This window comes from Netta rufina (genome assembly GCF_964035555.1).
Source record: "Netta rufina genome assembly, chromosome: 1".
Lineage (NCBI taxonomy): Eukaryota > Metazoa > Chordata > Aves > Anseriformes > Anatidae > Netta > Netta rufina.
The window spans coordinates 152,302,551-152,322,421 of record NC_140123.1 but is presented as its reverse complement, the minus strand read 5'-3'; the positions used below and the strand labels follow the sequence as shown (position 1 = coordinate 152,322,421).

General features: G+C 47.1%; 3 protein-coding genes across 7 annotated transcripts; 2 read left to right on the top strand and 1 right to left on the bottom strand.

Moving 5' to 3' along the window:
* Nucleotides 1-1,382: 1,382 nt before the first annotated feature.
* On the bottom strand, nt 1,383-5,694 carry MPST (mercaptopyruvate sulfurtransferase). 5 transcript variants are annotated; one of them, XM_084300062.1, is made up of 4 exons: nt 5,631-5,694; nt 5,117-5,270; nt 2,945-3,597; nt 1,383-2,342 (listed from the first exon to the last, which is right to left on the bottom strand). In XM_084300062.1, the coding sequence occupies exons 3-4, from the start codon at nt 3,537-3,539 to the stop codon at nt 2,044-2,046; spliced, it is 894 nt and encodes a 297-aa protein (XP_084156188.1). In that variant the 5' UTR covers nt 3,540-3,597; nt 5,117-5,270; nt 5,631-5,694; the 3' UTR covers nt 1,383-2,043. The 5 variants fall into 5 exon arrangements, with proteins under 5 accessions (XP_084156188.1, XP_084156191.1, XP_084156190.1 ...); XM_084300065.1 differs by having other exon boundaries at nt 5,117-5,190; nt 5,631-5,688; XM_084300064.1 differs by lacking the exon at nt 5,631-5,694 and adding an exon at nt 5,455-5,574.
* TST (thiosulfate sulfurtransferase) lies at nt 4,178-11,610 on the top strand. The gene is made up of 2 exons (XM_084300108.1): nt 4,178-4,999; nt 11,145-11,610. Exons 1-2 carry the CDS (start codon nt 4,414-4,416, stop codon nt 11,441-11,443), a joined length of 885 nt encoding a protein of 294 aa, XP_084156234.1. The 5' UTR covers nt 4,178-4,413; the 3' UTR covers nt 11,444-11,610.
* Nucleotides 11,611-12,275: 665 nt separating this feature from the next.
* Nucleotides 12,276-17,880, top strand: CIMIP4 (ciliary microtubule inner protein 4; the record flags this gene model as incomplete). Its single annotated transcript, XM_084305105.1, has 7 exons — nt 12,276-12,284; nt 14,066-14,141; nt 14,744-15,390; nt 15,893-16,040; nt 17,098-17,208; nt 17,421-17,495; nt 17,858-17,880. 7 exons carry the CDS (start codon nt 12,276-12,278, stop codon nt 17,878-17,880), a joined length of 1,089 nt encoding a protein of 362 aa, XP_084161231.1.
* Nucleotides 17,881-19,871: the final 1,991 nt, after the last annotated feature.

The window sequence follows — 19,871 nt, the reverse complement described above, 5'->3', positions numbered from 1 at the left end:
GCAGCCAACACTGTCTGTACAAATATCTTTAAAGTGTCTTAAAAAGCAAGGCCCTGGTTGCTCACATTGGGAGTCCCCTCCACAGAGGGTTTAGAACCAGCTGCTGATCGCCACCTGGGCTTATCCTTTTATTTTCACACCACCAAACTTCAGCTAAAGAAGCATTTTTTAAGTGCCTTCAGTCACAGACCTCAATCAGATGTCCTACGTGAAACGTCGACCAGTTCCTCCCTTTCTACTGCAGGAAAGGCTTGTTAAAAAATCATCCCACTTGGAATAAAGCAAGGTGTTGCTACCAGTCTTTACAACACAGCGATTAGATGGGTGGGGAAAAGTCATAAAGCACGGGACTAGAAAATCTTTCCCTAGCCGGAAGAATAAAATCAATTAAACAGCCAATTACATCAGAAGCTGATCCAGAACGGAAAGCCTCCACAATTTGCAGGGTGTGATACAACCTGTGAAAAGAAGAGCTTTGGGGAAGTTTAATCCCAAAGAGCTAAATGGAAGCTGGCAAAGATAAAGCGTTGTTATTTTACCCAGATCTGTGTCCTGCACTGTCTACTAAAGGGTCACTCAGTTCAGACCCCTGTGCACTTCTGTATGCCAGAATCACAGATGCAGGGAATAAACCCTCTCCAATGGGATAAGATCCAGCCCTTGTAGGGGAACCTAAAAATCTCTGATAGTAAGCATCCCCTAGAAAGGATGACTGCATCACCCCCTGATGTCCACAGGTACGTGTTGCTGCATGCCCAAGAGCAAAAGCTGTCTCATTAACTTTCTAAGTTACCAGTGAGCCAAAATAGGTGCAGGCATTCTTTCTTTTCCAAAGGAGAAAATCCTGGAGAAAACAAACAGTTGAACATCGGCAGGGATACCTAGGGAGATTTCAGCTCTGAAATAGAGGACGATGGTCTCAGGGAAAAAAAAATCTTGCCATTTTGGGCTATTCCTCTTTATGTCTCAGTTCCCCTGCTTTTATTTTAAGGTTAAAGGGTAAGTCTCAAGGACAGAATGGCAACACCCATGCAGTCCAATTTTCACCATGTGAACTGACATCCGCCCTTTGAAAAACAGAGCTGACACTGCCTAACACAGAGTTTTAAACTAAAAAGCAAACAGGCAAGGACTAAAAGTAGGAACACAGTGAAAAGTCCCAAGAGAGAGGCATGCCATTGTCTTTCGTCAGCTGAAGAGCTTGTTGAAGGTAAGAGAAGTAGTTCTGCTCATGAAAGAAGACTTCTCATTTGAATCATCTAGACAAATTGATCCCATAAAAATCGATTTCCTGGAAAGGACTCGCCCAAGCAACATTCACATAATCTCCATTCAGCAGAAAGACCTTGAAACAAACGTTTATTTAATTCTTTTTACTTCCAGAATCTTTTTGTTTTTGTTTTAAGGGGGGATTTGGTGCCATGAGGGTACAAAATTGGCTAGGCACACATTGCAGTTAAGAGTCCAAGTGCAAGAAGAAATGCAAACTAAATCTCTAAACCCACAAAGTGCCAACCTCAAAGCCATATCTCCTTCATTAAGTGCTATATTTTTTCCTTGGGTTTTGCACCCAAAATGGCCCTAGTGTGCGTAGCTGGCTTCTAGGACAGAGGCAGAGTAAGACCATGAGGCACAGTTATACAAGTATGACCATCCTGTGACTAAACATGGTGGAATGTCCTGAGTCATAAGCCTGGCTTGACTCAATTAATATCTCCACAGTGCCACCAGCACTCTCCCTTCCATCTGACACTGTAAAATGGTCACAGAATCACAGAACAGTTGAAGTTGGAAGGGAACTCTGGAGGTCATCTGTTCCAACCCACCTGCTCATGCATGGTCACCTAGAGCAGGCTGCCCAGGTGGTCTTTATGCTCCTAAGCAGCAGGGGTTGAGGAAGGAGAAGGTGCTGAAGCACCATGTGCCCATACTTGTTACCCAGCACCTTCACCTCATGATACTTGCCCAGGAACATTAAACCCATCTTTTCCAAACTCTGTTTCAAGGCAAATTATCTGTACGACTGGAAGATGAAGCAGCTCATTACATAGTCTTCCCCTTTCCATCAGAAACAATATTTTCAGGATCTGCCCGCATGTACCATTCCACCCAGGCCCCATCATACACAGCGACATCTGGTTTGCCACAGAGGTATGCCCCCAGAGCCACGTGGCAGGCAGTGACCCCAGAGCCACACGTAGCTACCAGAGGCTTTGAGAGGTCCACTTTCTTCTCTTGGAACAGACTTTTGATCTGCTCAGGGGTCTTCTCTAAGCCGGACTCTGTGAGGAAACTGGTGAAGGGAATGTTCACGGAGCCAGGGATATGACCAGGTTCAATTCCTGAAAGAAAAGCAGTACAGATAGGAATTAACCTCTACTGTCCAGGACGAATCCATCACAAAACCCGTTATCTGTTTCTCTAGGAGGGGTATTTACTGTTTAGCGTATTTTGTTAAAACATATGCATTTATTTCTGTTAAAGCTTGCTTTACTAGATTACTGATTACTCAGGAAGGATGGCTGTAGCCTTCAGGCTATTACATGCATAGAAAATCCTGTTATTAAGTTCTATTCTTCCTCCCAGCTCCCTCCACCAGAGCAAACCACTCTGCAGAGTTGCTCATTGAAGCATTTCCACGGGTTCTTCTGATGGAAGAGAAGCCAGTACATGGAGAGATTAATACACATCTTTGAGGTGTATGAAAGCTACTTACCTCACCCCAGCCCTTCATAAGAAAAAAATACACAGTTTTCCCACCCCTGAGTTTTCAAACAAGCACTAGGCAGTCAGTGGGAGTGGAGAACAGGTGGATATATTGTATTAAGTTCCATCCCATAAAGGGCAACAATATATCCCATCACTACTTCCACAGGAGTCAAACTTACAGACAGGTTACATATAAGCCCTTGTAACTACCCCAGTATCTCAGCAGGCACATTACCGTCTCGGGGCTCTGGCTCTATGCCCTGGAACCGTCCTGCAGCACGCGCATCCACTACTTGGAAGCGGTGGGAATCCAGGTTATCTAAGATGTCCTCATAGGTTTTCACCATGCCCTTGTCCAAGGTGGCATGGAACTCAGAGTGAGCTACTGGGTTTTTCCCAGAGCTCAGCGGAAGCCCCTCTCGCAGCCAGTTCTTCAGGCCACCATCTAGTAGGGAAACTGCTTCATGTCCAAAGATCCTGAACATCCACCAAACTCGAGGTGCTGAGAAGAGGCCTTGGTCGCTGCCATCGTACACCACAACATGGGAATCATTCCCTATACCCAGCTTCCCCACGTACTCAGCAAAGTCACTGGCTTTAGGCAGCATATGATCGTAAGGTGAAGTACGATCGCTGCACTGGTCAATATCGAAGAAAACAGCACCGGGGATGTGGCGCTCCTCAAATTCCTGCTTCGGGTCACGCTTCATCTTCGGCAAATACCAAGATGCGTCCACGACTTTCAAGGCCTGTCCAGCTTGCTGGGACTTGATGGCTTCTGAAAGCCATTTGGCAGACACTAGAGCACGGTAGAGGAGCTGTTGCGACATCGCTCCTGAATCCTGGCCAAGATTACCTGATCTCCGGGGTTTGCTTCAATCCACCTGTCTGCAAAAGGGAAGAAAGTCAGGAATTAGAGACCAGCCTCACAATAAGTGACCAGACAAAGATGTGTTTTGGAACCAGAGCACTGTACCCACACTGAAATGAGAACTTAAAGCCTCGAGTGAGGGGTTTGCAGTGCTACAGCCCTGAGAATAGGGATTTCATGGAGCTCAGCCTAAACCCTGCACAGAGAGGGGCAGCTATGGCAGAGCTCCACCCTACACCCAGCCACCACAGCCCACCAGCCCTTCCACACCCAGCACTGACAGCAACACGAGGACAGCAGGACAGCCTTGGGACCCCAAAAAATGAGGATTTGAGCACCCTGCTGCTCCCACACCCCCCTCCAGCCCACCTCCAGCCGAGGCCGCACCCGGCCACCACCGCACGCCCCAGACACCCCCCACCCCATGCAGGGGAAGGGAGGGGAAAGCCAGGGGGCCCCGTACCTCAGTGCCGAGCAGCACCAAGCCTCGGTCCCCTCCAGCCGGGCCCTACACCGCCTCCGGGGCCCTCCCAGCGGGCCGGTCCCGGGCGGTGCCGCCCGCCTCCGCGCCGCCCCTCGCCACCCCGGGTCCCCCTTGCTGCGGCGCGGGGCCGCCATTTTGTGTGTGTGTACAGGGTATTGGGGGGGGGGCAGCCCATTTTCGGCTGTCCCCCGGCTTCCCCTCGCTATCAAGGGGGGATTTGGGGATCTCAGCCCCTTCCCCTCCGCCCAGCTCGGCAGCCCGAGGGGCTGGCACCGGCCTGCCCCGCCCGTACGGGCTGATTGGCCGTGTCCCGGCTCCGCCACCGCCTCGGGTCTCTCTGGTTTCCGAGATGGCGGCGCAGGTGCTGGGCAAGGCGCTGGTGTCCTCCAAATGGCTGGCCGAGGCCGTGAAAGCCGGGCGGGTCGGGGCCGGCTTGCGGGTGCTCGACGCCTCCTGGTACCCTCCGCAGGAGCGAAACGCCCGGCAGGAGTTCAGGGAGAGCCACATCCCCGGGGCGTCTTTCTTCGACATCGAGGAGTGCCGGGACAAGTCGTCCCCGTACGACTTCATGCTGCCCAGCGAGGCTGGCTTCGCTGACTACGTGGGGCAGCTGGGGATCGGCAACGACACCCACGTCGTGGTGTACGACGGGGACAAGCTGGGCACTTTCTACGCCCCCCGCGCCTGGTGGATGTTTCGGGTCTTCGGGCACCGCCAGGTGTCGGTGCTCAATGGTGGCTTCAAGAACTGGGTGAAGGAGGGCCACCCCGTGACGGCGGAGGTCAGCCAGCCCCCGCCGGCGGTCTTTAAGGCCAAGCTGGACAAGAGCCTGCTGAAGACCTTCGAGGAGATGATGGAGAACGTGGGGTCCAAGCGGTTCCAGGTGGTGGATTCCCGCCCCGAGGGCCGGTTTCGGGGGACTGAGCTGGACCAAGGTAAAGAAGGGGGAACAGCACCCAACCCCTGCGCTGGAGTAGGATGAGTGTTGATAGTCCGAGCATAATAACACCTCGCAGCCAGCGGGCATGCATCAGCCTAACTCATGGATTTACCTTAAGGCATATGCAGCTGAGCAGTCGGATCCCAGCGCCCTCATGGGATGCTTTTCGTGTAATTCGTTGTAAAGCTGCAGGAGAAAATAGCAGACAAAGGAGCAGGAACACCTGGAGGTCTGCAGTCTGGCTCCAGGATCCTCTATCCCACATCCTGCAGAATTTAATCAAACAATGCAAACATGGGAGATGAGAGCTTCCAGGCAGTTCTTTAGGGCCCAGTCTAATAGTAACAGGCACATACAAGCAGTATTAGTACAGGCACCTCTCACAGAAGTGAACACACCAGCAAAAGCTGAGGTTGTTTTGCATAGTGCCGTAACCCAAGAAACATTTACCTTTTTGCTCTGGTTCCCAACAAACAGAGAACTTGCTGGTCCTGATCAAAGGTCATTTGTTCTCTGCTGTAAATCTAACAGGCTTAAATAAGGAAAGCCCCAAACCTTTCCCAAACGTTTGTGCTGTCACCCTGTCTCTTCTTGAGAGTAAAAGGAATAAAAATTGATTTAGTTACCTCAGTCCCATGCTGGATATGCAAGCAACAGAGGTGGGAGAAATACACATGCAGTGGGGACAGCTGGTACGGGAATGTGATTCAAATGAAATTCAAGTTGGTTGCTAAAGGAGGCCCATAGTGTGTAATTTAAGCCTTGGTATATTGCAGAATGTCTTCCCCTCCAAATCAGTATAAGAAATGGCTTTAAAAATCTGGACATTTAAAAACAATATGAAAAACTCAATAACAGGCTTGTCTTGAGTTATGATCCGCTCCATCAGAGTGGGTGTGCAGCAGGTTTCTGTGGTCCTGGGGCTGTGCTGTGCCTCTGTGTTGCAGGTGCGCTGTTACTCTGTCCTGAACATTTCATTATGTGCGTGCTGCTTCACAGCCATCAAGTGGGACACTGCGCCCCAAGCTCTGAGAAACCAATCCTGAAATAAATTCCCCCTGCCAAACCTCAGGACTGTTTGGCTGTAATGGCTTTGTGCACGTGGTTTGCCTATGTGTCTGTGGTGCACCCTAAACGCTTGACCTGTGCTTGATGCTGCAGAAGGTGGGAGTGGATGGGAGTGATAGCAGATATTGTTGCAGGGAGAGAGCGGAGTTAGGCTTATCACTCATTCCGTTTCTTCCCCTATTGCAGCCCATCAAAGTGAAGGTGGAATTTTAATCTTAAGACGTGAATAAAGCCCTCCTTGCTGATAGAGCTGATGGATTTCACGTTCTCTTTTCCAAAGTGGAGTTGTCACCGGGTGACAAATACCGCAGCCCCTGACATCATCTTGAAAACAGATTTCTCCTTTGAAATGAGTCAGCATGGAACAGTTTATTTGTGGTGGTCCAGTTTTGCTTCCCACAGCAGATCCAGCAGGGTAAGCACTCCAGCTGCAGCTGCTCGTTCTGCAAGAGCTCGACAGCTTTCTGAGCCAGGCCAGCCAATAGCTGTGCTACAGCCAGTGGTGGGTAAAAGGCAGTGCTTACACCTAAAAGAACAATTTGAAATCAATGCTGATTAATTACAGGGGTCATTCCATCAGGGAGGAGAAACATAGCCTGCAATTTAGAAAAGAAGAATGGTCTTGAGGTTAAGGAACTTAATGTGTTCTCAGGTGATTTCAGTTTAATTATTGCCTCAGCTCTTGACTTCTTAATTAAGTCCATTAATCTCTCCAGTTCCATGAACTCCATCACCAGAAGAGGCTAATTTCAGCTGATGCTTTTGTCTGCTTAGTTTTTCAGCTCCTTATGGTAGGAATTAGCTGCCCCTGCTTTATTTTTATGCAGCAGTCACCTTGGTGGTGACTTAGATCTTGTAATGTTTAATACAAGTCACGATACATACTTCATTTTCAGTTGCTGGTAGATATCTACACACATTGACAGGGTGGAGAAAGGTAGATGTGGTGTCTTCACGTTGGGTCTCAGAGGTCTTAAATACAGGTATGGCTTTGGATGAAGAAGAAGCTCTGATGGTAGTTCTTGGTGTGCATCCCTGACCTGTGCACAGAGTGGGTAAAGTTATCCCTCCAGAGTGCTGTGTCCCTGGAGGAGCTGGCAGCTCAGGACTAGCTTGGCTCATGAGCTGTTTTCAGCAGCAGCCAAACCAGCCTATTTCACACAGGTGCTGCTGGGTGCAGATCCAGGGAACCAGCCTGAACAGAGGCCATCCAGGGACAGATGATAAAAATAATTGCAAGGTGGTTACCAGTGCTGATTCTCTCTATTTTTCACAAAAAGAAATGAGGAACAGGAATTGTGACTGAACAGAAGTATATAAAAAGAAGGGAAACTTGCCAGACAACAAAATCTGTTCTCTAAAACATAAAGTAAACCCTAAACTGCTTAATGAACATCCAGCCATTTTTATTTCTCATTCTCAGACATTGGGTAGTCAGTGTCTCCCTTACTCCCATCTTCTGAGCTCTTATTTTGACCAGCTCCACACAAAAAGCTTTTGCTCAGCTTGAATGATCAGTAGCAGCGGGAGGGAGAATGAAATGTCGCTGCTCCTTCCTCTAAGTGGAGTCTGCAGCTTGGAGCAGACTGTATGTTGTCCGTGAAGTAATTCTCAAGGCACAACATAGAGAGTGTGACTTTCAAAGTCTGTTTCATCCCTCAGGAGCTTACAGTCAGAGCTGTCCATCTTTGTGACAAGGTTGACAAACAGAAGATGCCAGGCTGGAGGTCGTGCCAGTTCTTAGAGTTGACTCTTCTGGCCACATACACACGCAGTATTTTGACATTGGTGGCAAAGGCTTATTGATCTGAAAATGAAGATCTGTCAGGCCTGGACGGAGCTTAAAGTGTTCTTCCAATGAGTTCGCAGTAGGTCAGATGAGATCTTTAATGGTCTGCTTGAAGACATACAGTTTTAATGAAAGAGAGAGGGAAAAAAGGCAACAGAGGAGGATTTGGGAGAGAACAGCTATTTGCAGTCAGCAAACTCCAAGACCACGGGGAGTTAAATGTGAACAAGGCACATCTTTTATCTTTTTGCCCTTAAGAAATTCCATTTGGAGCTTTTGTCACAAAGGGAAAGGCTGGAGAAAAGAAACTGTAGTCTTAGCTAGACAAATAGCCAATGAAAAAAAAAAAAAAAGAGATGTTTAAGCAGAGAACCTAACAGATGTGGAAAAGGGGATTAAACAGTGAAGAAGATAACATATTACAGGTTACAGAGTGTGAGGGAGGATTGCCAGAAGCCCAGCTGAGTGAGACTTGGCAAAGGAAATTAAAACAAATAACAAAAACTGCTGGAGCAAAGTGTAAAAAGCGAACAAGGAGAGCAGGAGTGAATAAGGTCGCTATGCAGTTAGCAGGGGTTCTGGATGAAAGATCGTGTGCAGCCTCCGAATTGCAGCGAGTCAGTGCTGCTGGCTTTTTGTTTTTTCCTGAGGATAAAGTCTTACAGAGTGAGGGGTAGCAACAGGAAGGGGAAAGAGGAGGAAATGATCATTTCTAAACAGGGAGTGTAACCAAAAGCTATCCGTGTGCTCAGATCTGTGAGGCAGAAGATCTCTGTCCCAAATACGTGTCAAAAATCAGTCGTGACATTGCAACTCCATGAAGCAAGACATTTACTAAGTAGATCACATCAGAGCATGATTTTATAGGACCGAGACACTAGCAAAGCTTGTGTTTTTAGTTTAGGATAGGAGGTACAACATAACCCATGTGGCTTTTGATCTATTAGCATAACATCAGTAGATTGGAAGGCTTTCCAAAGACTTTTAAAGAAAAAGTATTTGAATTGAGGGCGATATTGAATTAAATACCTTGATAAACTTGCGCTGCAACTAAGGACTCTGTTTCTTTGACAACAGAATTGATTTGCCAGATAAGAAAGGGAACATTCATGCCTGGATGTTGTGCCTGTTTACTTCCTTCCAGCTATTGGAAGCAGCCACAAAGTAGATTTAATCCATTTGAACTTTGACCCACGCTTGGAAGCAACAGAAGAGGATGGCAAGAACCTCAGATGTAGTTTGGCCTTGACAGCAGCAGTTATTAACCTCCTGTTTATCAGTCGAGATGCTAGGAGATGACACTTTCTTATCTAGTAGACAAGGGAACCTATAAAGCGATTGTTGTAGTAGCTGGGAGTCAAGCTCTGTGATCCTAGGGTCCCTTCGTTGAGTTACAAGGGTGACTGCATGATTCTGGTGTGGAGTATGGCTTTGTATCATCTGAGGCTCAAGTGGATGTATCTTCTCTTCTTCAGATCCTGCTCTGTCCAGCCTTGCCTTCTAGTGCTGATAAAACTTCCTCAGCCACTCCAGAGCACTTCGTAGGCAGTCCAAGGAGCTGTGGTTGTGCAGTGTCAGCTAGTTCTTTCCGCTCAACACCCACATACATGAGTAAATGCTGTTTCTACAGAATTCCCTGTCTTGAGCACTGGTCTCTCTGACAGACTTCAGAATATCTGGAGCAAGGAAATCTCGCTCTAGATGAAAGCCAAAATACTCAAATGAGACTGTTCTTTTCCGAGACTGTTCTTCTCCTAACTAAAGATTCATTTAAGGGTGGTAAGTGTAGAACATGGAGGGATACAAAGCTGTGTATTGTGGACAATCACGACCATGGGGCCTGGAACAGCTAAGAATTGAATCAGTGACCTGGCAAGCTTCTTCGAGCAAGAGCTGGCTCCTCTTGTTCAGCCCCCAGGACTTCTTGACCTCAGCAGACTTCCCCAGTGTCCCCCTCCACTCAGGATGAATTAAGAGACAAAGATAATCCATTTCAGACAGAGAGGGATTTTGTGAAGCAGACTAGGGGCAGCTTTGGTGTCCTTAGGCTCTCACTTTTGCCCAGTTGAGCAAAATCCCCTCCTCGGCACCCCCCTGAAATCCTGTTTTCCCCTCGTGGCATGTCTCATCACATCATGACATCACTCAGCATGAGCGATGACATTGCGGTATCATCACGACGATGCCAATCTCTGACCAAGTGTTACTTTAATCATTTGGCCCTGACAAAGGCTCCCTGCCCTGATCTTTCCCCATCTCTTGGGATCAGCTACCCTGAGGACTGAGGGAATTGGAAAGCTATAAATGAAACATTACCGTTTCTGTAACTTTCCCAGGGCTGACTTGTTAGAAATTCAAACCTAGCAAAGAGCCGTTCCCTGAAATGCATTTTCAATGTAATATTTAATATTTCCTGCTCCGATGGGGCTCGATCTAAAGCCTCTCAAAGTCAGTGGAAAAACTCCAGTTGAGTGTAATGGATTTCAATTAAGCCTGTAGTGACAGAGATTGAATTTCAAGGATGTGATGAAAGTCTCATTCATCGTATCTTTATATCTGCTTCTCTCTAGAGACCTTGTTCGTGAGATGTAACTTTCAACTTAGCTGAAGTGGTCAGCTGTACCGGTAGAAAAACAGGACCCATGCTGAGTTTATCCCTGGAGTGGATAGGAAGTGTTACAGAATCTAAATTCTCACTTCCCTGACCCTATTGCCCTGGTGTGGCTGCCTCAGCAGTAATGCGCATGACGTTAAGGTCGCTGTACTTTCCCGAAGCGTGATTTTAATGTGGCACAGGAATGAGCTGTGAACAGAAAGCTACTTTCACAAATTTCACCTACAAGCCATAGCTCTTGCTTATGAAAGCTGTCACTACACGCTGCTGGCATAGGTGGGTAAGGTCAGAAACACACTGCTATATTTCTCTTCAGACAGATCCCCTTAATGCCTTTGCTAGGATCCGTCCTGTGGTGGCTCTTTGATTCTTGTCACGTCCAGGGCTGCCAAAGCCTTCAGATTCCTACCTCCTATTGCTTTCGGGGCGGTAATAGCTTGCTAAAAATCCTGGAAGTTTTGACTTTAGCAAAGTTGAATAATCGTTGTCCTCCTCTTTTTAGCCCCCTGTTGCTTTGCATCATCGTCGTATCCTGAAACAAATGAGTATCCTGGAGAGACTGGGAGTGTCTGCGGCGATGTCTCTGCAGTGTCTCTTTTTGTGGGTATCTTTTATCACCTTAATTAACGTCTCCCTGCTCATATTTTCTTTTCTCGTTCCCTCTTGCAGGGCTGGAATCTGGTCACATCCCCGGTGCTGTGAACATACCCTTCCAATCATTCCTAACAGAAACTGGCCACGAGAAGAGTGTCGAGGAGATTCAACAGATGTTCCGTGACAAGAAAGTGGATCTCTCAAAGCCGCTGACGATCACGTGCCGTAAAGGCGTCACGGCGTGTCACATTGCCTTGGCTGCCTACCTGTGCGGCAAGCCTGACGTGTCCATTTATGATGGTTCTTGGTCGGAGTGGTTCCACCGTGCCCCACCTGAGTACAAGGTCTCTGAGATGAAGCGCAACAAGGCCTAGAGGGAGCCTTGTTTCTTGGGCAGCGAGATCCAGCAGCAATCTCCAGCCCAGGCGAGGGGGGAAAGTGGAAATAAAGAAAAATCATGCCGATTTGTATTTTGCCAATTTTTCTAAGAATAATTTTTATCACTTCTTACACTTTCTCACAATGAAATAAAATTTACTTCAAAGATGATGCGTTTATGAACACCTCTAATTATTCTCGGCTTCCCGTGACCTCTTTGTACTGGGTGGGGAAAACAGTTTTGCAGGATGAGGGAGAGTTGCACGCTTCCCTTGGTGAGAGCTCAGGTCCATGGTACGGTGCAACAGATGAAAAGTCTGGAGCTAAAACACAGCACTGGGTGCTGAACGCAGGAGGGCCAGGCTTTGGTTCAGCATGAGACCCTCTGCCAGCCAACCATCTCCGTTTTCTGTTGTGGAAAACGGGTGCACCTCTGATGGGGGGTCAATGAGAGAATGTGAAACATTTGCAGATGCTTGAAGATCCCATTCTGCTGAAATAAAGTCTTGTTGATTATCGTTGTGTTATGGAAGTGTCCAAGAACTCATACACATGTGATGAGGACTTACGGGCACAGGCACTTCATGAGATGCGAGCCTTTTACTCTCTTTCCTGTTTCTTTTTTTTTTTTTTTTTTCCTTTTTTTGATGAAGGATGACCCTGATCTCTGCCATGTTTCTTCTGGTTCCCATGGTGACTACAGCTCATAGAGGGAGGGATGTTCCCTAGCAACTGTCCCTGCCGTTCAGCCTTCACACCACCTCCGTACCTGGACTTCAGCAGGACCTGTCTGCTTGTAAGAATCACTGTGGCATCGCGTCAGGGGCCATGGAGCAGGTGAGAGAGGTGGTTATGGAAGAGGCTTTGCCCCACGCTAAATCCTGGATCTTTTCTATATGAAAGAAGAAAAGAGAAAATTTCATTTTAACCCAATTCATTTCATTTTAACCCAAAGGGGCTTCTCAGATCTGGAAAGTCATTAAAATATTCATATATTTTGGAGGTCCGATCAGATGTGGAAGGCATATGAGACCATTACTGATCGCATCTGGTCATACTAATCTGTACACCCGTCTCTCCTCCATGGCTGGTTGTCAGGAAAGTCAAGAGTGCTAGGGCTGTAGAAACACTTTGTTGGTGGTGTTTTTCAGAAAGAGGTATCAAGTTTAATCGTTTTTAGCTGTTTGATCAAGATAATGTCATTTCTGGTATGTCATGTGTTGTCCCTTACAGAATTGGCTTAACTAAGGAGTAAGTAGGCATTGTTCTACAGCGTTTGCTACCCAGAAGGATGGTACAAAGATCTTTGAGTCCTTCTTTGTATTAAGATTCAGGCATCTCAGGGTGGAACTTTGGCTGGCTGAAAAGTGAAATGAACAATAAGCACTAGCAATAACATCAAATCCAATTACAACCTAGAAAGTAGGGACAGTGGCAGGACTTCAGCGTCATTTTGTCCAGCGTGAATTGGGGAAATGAAGGTTGTCATTGAATGGGATTTGGGAAATGAGCACCTTGCCTCTGTACGCAGAAATTCTGCTACACTGAGAGATGGGCATTGAGATGGGAAGGGAGGAGTCCAACAGCGGACTTGAAAGATGGTGTAAAACAAGCTGCTGGCTTAAATCAGCCCTGTTGGTTCTCACGAGCTAACTTTGAAGCTGTAGGCTCCCTGCCCCCTCGGCTGATGTCTGTATTCAATAACCAGCCTTCAGAGCAGAACCTAAGCACATAAATCATAGGCTGAGCTAATGTGACAAATGTAGACGTATTTCTCTACCTGATCCAGATCACATTTGCGTTGCTGCTGGTGCCAGCGGGCTCACAAGTAACACATTCACCAGCAGGTGTCGTGGCTTCAGCTGGAACCTGTCACAGGTTTCACTTGGGCTCAGCCTGCAGGGCCGCGTGAGGATGAGGAACAGACCAGCAGCATGCCCAGCTGAGGGTTACACAGACAATCCCTGTGCAGGGAAGGCATGAGCTCCCTCCTAGTGGAGGAGGCAGGTTTCAGAGGCTGTGTCAGATCACCTCATCAGCCGGAATAGCAAAGCAAACCAGGGAAGAGTCTGGGCCAGAATTAGGGAAGAAACCCCTTCCTCAGCCCATCTCCCTCTGCAGAGCTATCTTTGCACGAGTGTTTTCTGGCCTTCCTTTAATACACTGAGGGAAGGAGCTATTGTAATTGCACAGCACATGACAGACCTGACATCTCTGGATGCTTCAGAATAAATTATGATGTTTTTCACTGTGGTGTTGTTGTTTTTTTTTTTGTTTGTTTGTTTTTTTCTTCCATTTTGGCTTCTGTCTGCACCACTGCCTGTGAAAACTCTTTCACCTCAGTATTGTCCAGAGGCGCTGGCTGGCCATGTCCTGGTTGGGCTGCCCCATGTGAGCAGTTAGTGTGAAATCCAGGATTTCTGTGCTTTTTTAATCTCAGAAGATCATGAGTTGTAGGACCGACCATCCAGTCAAGCATGGAAAGCTCTGTCACGATCTGGGGAGGTTTATTTGCTTGAGAAAAGTCTATGTCAATAGAAAGATGAGCAGGTGAGCAAGGCCACTGTCCCCTTCACTCCCTTCTCTGGGCCTGACACAGCATTTGTTTCTCTTCCAAGGGGGTGCTAGAGGTCCCACCATCCCCTGCACCTGATGTGGCAGAAAGTGACCCTGTGCTGGCCAGCAATACATCAGGTAAGCAGGATGGCAGAGAAGCTATCCCTCCTTCAGAGCTTGCTTTGCAGTACAGCTTGTGATGCAGTGGGTGGTTCCCTCCCTCCTTCCTGAGAGAGCCGATGGGTTAAAATCCCCTCGGGTGTGTTTTCCCCCCCACTGGAGGACCTATCTCACCACCTCGCTGCACAACTGCAGGGAGCCACCACCAATTCTGTAAACTCACCAGCAAATAGCAGCGAGCCACAGAGGCTCTAAGTGCATCTTCATGAGTGTGACGGTGCTCAGGGGTTGGAGGGGCCACCCACACATAGGAAAACACAGACCTTTGTGTGCATGTTTGACCACAAAGTTTTCACTTGCACATTTCTGTGCCTGTTCATGTGGCAGAGGCATGTAAGACTGCTTAGGAACTTTCATCTGGTCCTATAGGAAGTTTGGCATAAAGCTACAGGGTTGTTGTTCTTTACTGCTTTCTTTCCCACTTTGAGACTTTAATTCTTCTTTTGTTGTCTGCCAACAACACAGTGACCTATCAGGTTGTTTCCAGCTCCATTGAAGGTACCACCTATCAATCATCCAGACAGTATCGAAATCATTGAGCTGTTCTTTTTGTCTTTAAGTGAAACCTGAGGAAGAAAAAAAGGAGCATCTTCCAGCAGGCTTATGTCCCAGCAGACAGAGAACATCCCAAAGGAGCTCCAGCAGAGCCTCTTGGAAGACCTGCAAGAGCCCAGCAGCTCAGGGAACAGCAAAGACCTCCACATCTATTAAATGCCGGGCATCCCTTTCTGCAAAGTGTATTCAGATGAAAAGACAGAGCAAACAGAATCTCCATGCCAAAACTCCCCCCGCTCAGTGCCATCATTCAAGAAAACTTGAAGAGGAAAGAGAAGATGGCTCTGCCACCAAAGACCCCAAAGCAGGGCATGAGCCAACGAGGAGGAACAGCACTAACTGCCTGTGTGCAACACCCAGGCAGAGGGAGTTGGAGGACACCAAACCCATTTCAAATGCCAAAGAACCAGTAGCGAGCCAGCACCAAATGCCGGGAGTGAGAGTGCCTGGATCTCCCCAGAAGACCACCAAAGCTAGCTGTGAAAAAGCCAAGGAGACCTCCAGCAGATTAAGTGCCAAAGGGTCCTTATCATCACTCGGGCCAGATATGAAAGCAGAGTGGAAGCTGCTTCTGCAGAAGAGAAACAGCTTGATCCATGAAAACAGCAAATATAAATTTTCCAGTGCAGATGAACTTGCCAGCAGTGAAGAGGTATTGGAGGAAGCTGTTTCATGTCTCCTTTGTGGCAGATTGAAGGATGTTTTCATGGTGTAGCGGGGGGCTGAATGGATGGGATATTAGCGGTTTCTAGAAGACATGTAGAGGGATGGATTTGGGCTTCACAGTACGAGGCAGTGACACATTCCACAGACAGCCTTTCCCATCTCTTTTCAGTTTGATTTTCCATCCCCCTTCCTTTTGTAAGGTTCCTGTAGCTAGGCAGAGTCTAGCTCAGCGAGGCAAAATGTGCAACCTGGACCTAATCCAGGGCACGACACCATCGTCCCTTTCTGATTTGCACCCTTTTTTACCAGTCCCAGTTGTTCTACACAATAATAATGACTACAGGACCTGCTGGGGGAGACTCAAGGACAGTCCCAGTCCCCAGGGGTTAGTCGTAGCTCAAAGGTCTGTGCAGGGATGGAAATACCAGCAGTTTGCTGCACTCGGAGAGCACTGAATGAGAGTGGTTCCTTCTTGTTCATGTTTTCAGGAACGGCGAGCTCTGTGCAAGGCAGCGCTAATCATAGGACAGAAAAGACTCAGCGACCGCACCGAGATGCTAAAAAACCCCCTGGAGTCTTCGACATTTGCTGATTACAATGAGCTGGGTTTTAACCTGAGGTCAAACATCTTCCAAGGTGAGGGGATGCACGTGCCTGTACCTGACCTTCAAGCTGGTTCTATCTGCGCTGTGCCTGGGCACACAGCAGCCACCTTAGTTTGGATAGAGGTCTGACTGTGGGTTACTCTCACTTCTCTTCTTACTCCTCCATCCACAGTCGCTCCCAGGCTGTGGTGTTCGAGGAGATGAAAGCCAGAGCCTCCCTTCCTACACGTGCTATCCCTTTCTCTTCTCTTCTTTCACTATTTTTTCTGAAACATGAAAAGCAAAGGTGTATCGTGACCCCTATCCTCCATGTGCAGAGCTGTCTAAATAGACACCATTTGGAATTCAGTGTCCCCTGTCATAGCCAGTCCCAAATTACCCCCAGGTCCAATACTGGCATTATTTCTCGTTAAGCCATTTAGAAATGCGGGCCTCTCAAATTTCTTCCCAAACCTCTATCAGGCATTGAAGATTGCGTTGTCCTGGTCCTTGTCACACAGAAAAGAGGGACATCTTAACCCAGGGAGCTCAAAATCATTATTATCAAGGAGAAGGTACAATAAAAAGGAAGGTGAGGAGAAAAGGATGAGAGATGAAAATAAAGCCCCCCCAGAATGGCTAGAAGTCAAGAGGGAATAAACAGAAAAGTCCCAGCTGGGAGCTAATTGTAAGTATCATGGCAGAGAAGGAGCTCAAGAAGGCCTGGAGTGGTAAGATGGTGCTTCTTGTGGAGCCGTACTGTTGAGTAGGAGGTCACTCACATGGATGAGGAGATTCAAGGGGGCATCAAGTGAGCACATGAATAAAGGAAGGGCTCTGGGACACAAATAAAGGTGATACCCTTGCTGTACCCTTTACGTATGTCTCATGCTTGGGGATGAAAAGCAGATAAATTGCCAAACGAGCTCCCTCCTGGGTGATGATGAAGCTATTATTCAGCACCTAGCCACACACCTGATCAAAGGTATCGCGGTCAACGCATGACTTTTCCCGTGCCCTTGAAATTGCTGGTGGTGCTCCCTGCTTCAGTTCCAGGACTGCAGTAGGGTGATTTCTGCATGCATTTTCTCATTCCCTCTTCCTTTCAGGTGGCCCACTGGAGACCAGGAGCTTGATGAAAGATTCCTACACCCCCGATGTAATTCAGAAGGCGATCAGGGATCCCAAAAATTGGCATGGAAGGAGGACTGATGAGCTAGGTATGGCATCTGCTGGGAAAAGTATATTGCTGAATTCCTGAGAAAGATGCTGCTTCTGCCAAGGATAACGGATGAATCTGGACAAAGCGGGGGGAGGAGGAGGTGCTACAACTTGGCGTTTTCACAGGAGAGGAGCTCTACAGCTAGAAAAATCCCTGAGGGATAATAGTTTTAGAAGTGAGGCTGATGATTTTCTATGAACTTCTTTACAGGGAAATGGCATCAGAAAAATGCCCTAAATCTCAACTTGCAGAAAGCGTTGGAGGAGAAGTATGGGAAGAAAAAAGGCAAGCTTTAGAAGATGAAGGATAGGAATTGGAGTGCATTCAGCAGGGGATCTTCTTCCTCCGCCATCTAATAAACCTCCGTATAGAGCACCAGCTCATTGCTGTTGTCAACAACAGATTTGTTGCTGGTGCGCTGTTCCCTGCTCAATTAGGGTATCTTTGGGGAGACCAATGCAAGATAAATCTGAATGCAAGAAAAGAAAAATCACTCTGTTGGTCACTGGTAAGATGGGCCTGCCTGGGGTGTGGAGCACACACCCTTGCTGAGGGTAGAAAGTCATGGTGGTGAGAGGAGGCCATATAAGCACATAACGGGATTCCTGATGTGTTTTTCTCACTGTATATAATGGTCCCTGTTGCAGGATCCTGCCTTCCAGTTCCATGAAGTGTACCAGTTTGGTGCAGCAACCATAAAGTACGTGTCTGGGAGCAGCAATGCCCTGAACCTTCCCCCCTGGTCCCAAGCTTTCATAGTTTTAAAGGACTGATGCTTTTCTCAGTGATATGAAGTGTTTGGAGGCAGAATTAGGATTGTTACTCCACCCTTCATTGGTTGGGGGTTAGGTAACAATATGCTGACTTCATAAAAGCAGTGAAGGATGTTAAAATATAACTGGCAGTAATCAAGTGATTATTTTCCACCAGCAATAATTAACCATTTGGAATTCAGATATTGCCAGGCACACGCTCAAGTCTTTCAGCTATGGAGAATGGCCAAATGGCAGCTTGTAGAAATCTCCCTGTAGGTTTTTTCCTTGTGCATCAGTACCAAGAGGCTCCTGCCTGAGCACACACTACTCAACTGCAGCTGAACAGCACGGCCCTGCAGGAACACCCTGTTCTGTTGCTGCTTCCAGCACTGATGACAAACATGTCTCCAGGTACATAATAAGTGCTGTCTTCTGAAACTGTGGCAAATCCTAATCCAGAAAACACGGAGATGAACAAAAATCTACTGATACTGTTTGGCATACTGAAAGCAGGCAGTTCAGGGCACAGTTAGCTAATATATACACCACATAACGTGGGCTGAATCAGCATCAGATTCACGGGTCTCTTTCTAATGTCTGGGCAGACAGACTGCAGAATTATGGTAAAGCTTGAAGCAAATGCCCTTTGCTACCCATGAGAGGCTAATGAAGAGACTAGATCAGAAGGGAAACAAACAGACTGTCAGGTCTTGCACCACTACATCCTGCCAAAAACCATGATGTTTTTGCCTTCTGCAGTGAAGAGCCGTAAGGTCATTTTGCACATTTTTTACAAATTAAAATGCTTATAAGCACTTAAATAATACATAGCAGATTGAATTGTATAATAGCCTCAAATGAGTGACAGCCCATTGATGACAAATGAACACATACATGTGCAATTCCCCTTCATCTTCCTTTCTGCTATGCCAAATGACAGAGCACAGCCAGGGGCAAACGCTTTCTGATGGGTGGTACATTGAAAGCTGCAGAAATAACTGAGATAGCTTTCAAGGAGATGGCTCAGCTTCTGGAACTGATCAATACCTGAAGTCTCTGAGTGCTGAACAAACTAATTTAGACAGAACCTTGGCTAGGAACACCAACAAGTGGCACTCCATGATGACTTTGAGTATCCAAACATGCATATTTAAAGCCAGCTTTGAAATCTCCAAATAGCATGTCAGATACAGGTAGGCAAGAACTGGGCTGAAATGAGCACAAAATGCAGCTGGAAGTCTCCCTTCTGCTCATTCTTCTCCTCTCAGCTGTTTTTCGCTCCTGTTTGCTTACTTACCTGCCCACACTGAAATGATTCAACTTGATAAATCGGCAGAAATTCAATAAAGAAAAAAGCAAAGTTAACAGGTTAACAAATGTCATTTTTTAAGTAAAAGACCTTGCTACAGGCAAGGCAATGAGTGGTTGGCCCTGCAGATGTTGGGGAAGGGGACTACAAAAGGAGTGAAGAGGAAAATATCCTTTCACTGCTTTTTTCTTTTTTTATGCAGCGAGAAATTAGTTGCTCTCTTCTAAATAGTCTCACTGAACTCAGCACTTCGCAATGAAGGTAGTCTGTATTTAAGTGATTTTGCCTGTTCTTATCATTGGGTGGCAGCTCTGAGCCAATGTTTTATCTAGCACACAAGAATTCAGAAAAGGAAAAAAAAATAGGTTCTTCTCTGGCTTAGATAAATCGTTCGCTAAAATAGCTATTTAAGAGCTGTTTCAGTCATCTATAAACAGGTAATGTGCTTGAAATATAGATAATCGTATGTGGTGGTTTTACCTAGCTGGGCAGCTGAGCTCCACCGCAACTGCTCTCTCACTCCCCCTCCTCAAAGGGAAAAAGGGAGAAAATATGATGAAAACGCCTCAGGGGTTGAGGTGAGGACAGGGAGATCAC

Bases quoted from the DNA above. Each gene is read 5' to 3' on its own strand.
- MPST (XM_084300062.1), bottom strand. From the start codon at position 3,539: ATGTCGCAACAGCTCCTCTACCGTGCTCTAGTGTCTGCCAAATGGCTT. The intron at 2,343-2,944 runs GTAATGTGCCTG...CTTTTCTTTCAG, and splicing joins AGAGCCAGAGCCCCGAGACG to GAATTGAACCTGGTCATATC.
- TST (XM_084300108.1), top strand. From the start codon at position 4,414: ATGGCGGCGCAGGTGCTGGGCAAGGCGCTGGTGTCCTCCAAATGGCTG. The intron at 5,000-11,144 runs GTAAAGAAGGGG...TCCCTCTTGCAG, and splicing joins GGGGACTGAGCTGGACCAAG to GGCTGGAATCTGGTCACATC.